Source organism: Durio zibethinus, chromosome 6 (genome assembly GCF_047325235.1).
Source record: "Durio zibethinus cultivar Kanyao isolate XHJ-2024 chromosome 6, ASM4732523v1, whole genome shotgun sequence".
Lineage (NCBI taxonomy): Eukaryota > Viridiplantae > Streptophyta > Magnoliopsida > Malvales > Malvaceae > Durio > Durio zibethinus.
The window spans coordinates 22,688,659-22,694,184 of NC_143167.1; the positions used below are offsets into that span (position 1 = coordinate 22,688,659).

Below are 5,526 nucleotides of genomic sequence, written 5' to 3' on the forward strand. Positions count from 1 at the left end.
CATTTTGAAATCCATTTACTTGTCAGTTAATGTAAGTGTTGAATAAGATAAATAGGCATAGATTTACTTGTTAGTTACTGTAGAAAATGTTCACTAAATTTTTCTTTTACATTTTTTTTTTGAATTATTATCTCTTAAAAACACTACTTCATTATCTGCAATAAAAATTAAAATAAAAAATAAAATGATAAATTTTCAAAATTCAATATTTTACGATTATTAAATAATATATTTATATTCTGCATTTAATTTTTAATTAAATACTAAACAGTTTTTATAATTAAAATTCAATGCTTGTCGAATTTAGTATTAAAAATCCAATACTTAATTTTTCAATATATCGTATAGAAATTTACTCAGTTTTTTTTTTTTTTTTTGGAGACAAAAATTTCAACTTTGATTTTATTTTATTTTAAATATTTTAATAATCAAAATTGAAAAAATACTTTCTAAAAACTTTGAATGAGAAAGTCTTCAAATATAATTTTATAATTAATTAAATAAAATATTTAAAATACCAATAATTAAAATTGATAAAATTTTACTGTAAAAAAAATCAAATAAGACAACTTATTAGACGAAAAAATATTATTTAGTTGTATCAAATTAATATTTGATTTTATTGTTACTTTTGTTATTTTATTAAACTACATTCGGTGTGTGTGTATATATATAACATCAATTTCAAAATCAATGTTTTATATATTTTAATTCTTCAAAATATAGTACATTATTAATAACCAAATTATATTTAGTAAGAATTTTAAAATATTATTTAATTTAATTGCAATGGACACTATACGTACTCAAAAAGAGAAATTATCATCTATTTTCATACCAAAAACTAGTTATATGCATGCTCATGTGCTCCACGAAGGTTAATCTCCATAATTTGATTTAGTTTCAATTCCTATCTATTAATAACAAAATTAAAAGTGGCTGATTGAAAATGATACTCTTAAATATGGTGAATTTAATTAAATTTCCTCATAAAGCTCAACGCAGATCACCGAAGAAATTCATTTTATTAGAAGCTTTAAAAGTGCTTGTGGATAGTTGGCAAATTATTAATATTTCGAGGAGAGTATTTCACTTACAATTATTATAATTTAATTAATTAAAAATTTATATTTGATATATTATAAATATATAAATTTTATACATTATAAGTAAATCAAATGATGATAATTTATTAATAAGTAAATATCAATCCTTAAAATAAGTGTAAATAAATTAAAATATTATATTAATTAAATGTTTTCATTTGATTTACCTTATTAATGAGTTGTCATCATTTGATTTACTGATAATATATAAAATCTATACACTGATAATGTATTAAATATAAACTCATTAATTAATTACAATTCAAAATTATGTAAAGTCTATTACAATTTTATATGAAACTCATATTTATATGTGATGGATCATTATATAATTTTTTATTATGATTAAATAATTGTAAAATTGTAATAAAAAGAATTATAGGTGATATACTTTTAGAGATCAAAGATGTCACAAATGGTCTTGCTATGTTTAGTGTGAATAGCAAAAAAAATTTGATCTAAGTTTAACTCAATTAATTTACACAATTATTCTTAAAATATTACATTTAAATTTATTTTAGCATTACTATTAAAAATATTTTTTGTGTTTAAATTTAAATTTCTGGAATCCTTTCTCTTATTTTAAACTGTGACTTCTTTTGTAGTAAAAAAAAAAATTTTGATTGGCCAGTGCTCTTGCCTGTTTTTAAATTTTACAAATTACAGCGGTTTATATAATTTCACTGTCAGTATAGAGGCTTGTTTTTCTTACTTCATGTTCATCTAATGAAGTGAACTTAGACTTAAAAAAACATAACAAAATAAAAAATGATTAACAAAACATACGTAATGAATTGAAAGAGAGAGTTGATTGCTATTAATTAAATAAACATAAAGCATAAAATATGAGGTCAACGACGACCATAATCGGTGCACTTATAGCGGCAATGGCAAGAAATATAAGGAGGAAGACTGTAGCAAAATCCATAACCATCCTGAGGACTAGGGAATTTTGCAGCACATCTTGCGTTACAATCCTTGTTATCACAGCCAGAAGTACCAATGTCGAGGGCCACTTCGCAGGTTTTAATTTTTGGTGGCGGCGCAGCGCAGTCGTAGTAGCACATACATGTTGGAGTGCCGGAAGAGATGTCACATGACCCTTTACCCCCGCCATGCCCCAGCGAGCATCTTGCAGCGCAATCGTTCCCACATGGACCTAAATCTTCTGAACATATATCCCCTTCTATTCTTCCCAACATTGTGCCTAATTAAATATATTCGACCACAAAAAATATATAATATTAAAAAAATTATTTAATTTACTATCAGTGAAATTTTTAGATTTTAATATAAATGAGATTAAAAAGGCAACATGTATCCTTAAAAATATATTTAAAAAACAAAAACTAATTAAAAAAGAAACATATTAATATATTACACATATATTAATCTCTTAATCCTATTTGAAAAGTGATACATACATCTTCATACGTCCGAGAAGTATTAAATGAAAGAAAAAAAAAAATCTAAGCAATGTACCTATCAATAGAAGAAACATGAGGAGAAGATTCTGAGTTTGAAAGATGGTGCCCATTTTCAAGCAATAGCTCTACGTAAATCCTTGAATAGATACTCATGATGTATGGTGGGTTCGTATTTAAAGAGTGAGAAGAAAAACGTGCATTTATGAATAATAAAAGAGTATCTAAGGTTCATAATACTTATTTGATTAAATATAGATTTGCAAGATATTCTCCACTGATTCAAAAAGATTATATAACAAGACATTCATGAATTGGTGTCTATAATTGGTGTATAAGGATTAATTAATTGAAAGTAATTCAAATTAATTCTTTTTTTATGTGTTAGAAAAAAAAATCTTTCATTTAATGAAGTATTTTTAGAATAATAATATCTAAAATTGAAATTTGATCTTTCAATAATAAATTAAATTTAAATTCTTTTCATTATTAATTACTAAATATTAATGCATGAAAGTATACTTCTATTCTTTTTTTTTTTTTTGAAAGAACATTGGCTATTTCTTAAATTTGATTTTAGTATAGAAATTACGTTTATTGCAAATAAATTTAAATTTCCAATTAAAGTCCCTTTGATATAATTAAAATTGACTGTTGAAATTTCTTCAAACCTTATTAAGTTATAATTCCATAAAATTTGTCAATTTATTAATGAAGTAAAATATTCACTTAACAATTTAATCATCATATCCATATTATATTTGGTAACCTCAATCACATCAAATCAATTTATTAACTATCAAATTGAGGAATACCATTAATTACTTGAATAAAATCAAAGAGAATAAACTTTTTTTGAGCAAAAATCAAATGAAATAAATCATTCAGATATTTTAGATTGAAGATTCAATTGGATTCCATTGCTTCTTAATTTAATCAATCAAAGGAAATTACTCAGAATTTTTTTACTTGTTTTTTCCTTTTAGAATTAATTTATTAATTTTATTACTTGCTAAATATATTTTCTATACCTTTTACTCCGTCAAATTATATCATTAAAAAAGAAGAAATTAATGAATAAAAGAAAAAAGACATTAAAGCTTAGGTGACTCAAAGTTTTTATTAGTTTAAGAAATTGAGGTATATGTAGACCTTTTTTTATAAAAAAAAATGACCTAAAATGGATTGCAGTAACAGAGAAAATTCATATGCAAAGTGTATTATAAAATAATAGAACTGCAGAGGTGTCCATATTTTCTTGGGCATCCCCTTGCCTGCCATAGTCTAATTTTTTATGTTTTTAATAGAAATGTTCCTGAAACTAACTTGTTAACAATTATTAAAGCTGGTTAAAAAAAAAATAATAAATCACTAAAAAAACTAAAAATTAAATAGAAAAACAAAATAAACGTAAGTCATTTTATATTGTATTTGTGTAGGGAATGTTTAGACTGATTTCTAATGCACATCAACGTACTTGAATGTTGTACTAATATTATTTTAAGAACTAAGAGCAAACTGATTTTTCTCTGTAAAAATCGAATTTTAATATTAAAAAATAATAAAAGAAATCACATTTTTACATAAAGAGGAATAAAACAAATGAAAGCAAGAAGAAACAAACAAATGGAACAAATAAAAAAGAAAAAAAAAAACAAAACAAAACAAAGCATAGTAGAAGTATAGATTAACCAAACCAATACTATTATTTGTAATGCACTAAAGCATAGTCCTATTTATAATGTTGAAGAAGTTGAATGTTAAGAATAAAATTTAATCAATAGTGATTTAAGGTCAATAAGAAAATATAAACTTTAATTACAAATGGAATTGAAACTTATTGATGTAAGGAAAGACTAATGAAAATTTAAAAGAGAATAAAGGCAATAATTTAAACGAAATAAATTTAATTTTTTTATATTAAAAATGAATCAAATCAATTTAAGCATTTTTTTTTTAAATTAATCATATATCAAATCAAATCAAATACTTTTATAGATGATACAAATCGTTTGTTGAAGAATATATACCTGTTAAAATAATAAGCCTTTCACATTTGATAAATTTTTTTATTAAAAATTTTAATTTTTATATATTTAAATAAGATTCAAATGCAATACAAGTAAAAAGGAACAAAATATATTTGTTGGAAACTAACAGTACTTATTCACATATAGGATTTATTTAACCACCATTTATTTTCTTTGAATTATAACCATTATATAATTTGAAAATGAATGAATTTAGTTCGGATCACCAACTCATGTTTTATTTGCTTTGTTGGCACTTAAAAAATATTATTTAAACAACAAAAACATGAGGTAAATAAAAAAATATTTTTTTTATTTTTTAACTTCGCAAATAAAAACCTCCAAAACCATTTCTTTAAAAAGAAAATCCCGAAATCATTTTCTTAAAAAGAAGATCCTAAAACCATTTAAGAAAAAAAATTCTTTTTGAATTGTTTTTTTAAAAAGAAAAATCTACGAGAGGTGATTGGTATTGTGAAAATAATGCACATTGCAAGTAATTTAATTGGGTGCAAAGACATTTACGGTGTTTGTTATTAAGGAACTAATGTAATGTCAGATTACATCAACAATCATTTTGCTGTTGGTAACTGCAATCTAATTGCATCCAAATTCTGATGCAAAGTAACTTTACCATGTTTGGGCAAAATTTCAAATTTCCCTTCGCTCCTGTGCTGCTGCTCGAAGATAGAAAGATAGCAGGGATTTTCCAAACTATCATGAATTCTAGGTATAAGATAGAAAGAAACAATGATTTGGTGTTTGGTGTTGCTGAAAACTGGTGCCATGAAACCAAAAGTTTTTCATTTTCCTTGGGGTGAAGCAACGATTACATTGGAAAATATCATGCTCTTGGTCTGCCTTGGGGGTTACTCTTGGGGTCCCCTGTTTCCCTCCCTATTGAAATAGAGAAAATGGAGGATACAAGGACAAATTTAACAATGCAAGAAAGATGACTTTCACTCC

At 24.0% G+C, this 5,526-nt stretch overlaps 1 protein-coding gene across 1 annotated transcript; it reads right to left on the reverse strand.

Annotated features, from left to right (window-relative positions):
- Positions 1–1,957: 1,957 nt before the first annotated feature.
- On the reverse strand, positions 1,958–2,308 carry LOC111284367 (defensin-like protein 182). The gene has a single exon (XM_022873051.1). The coding sequence runs from the start codon at positions 2,306–2,308 to the stop codon at positions 1,958–1,960; it is 351 nt and encodes a 116-aa protein (XP_022728786.1).
- Between the last annotated feature and the right edge of the window lie 3,218 nt (positions 2,309–5,526).

Bases quoted from the DNA above. Each gene is read 5' to 3' on its own strand.
- LOC111284367 (XM_022873051.1), bottom strand. From the start codon at position 2,308: ATGTTGGGAAGAATAGAAGGGGATATATGTTCAGAAGATTTAGGTCCA.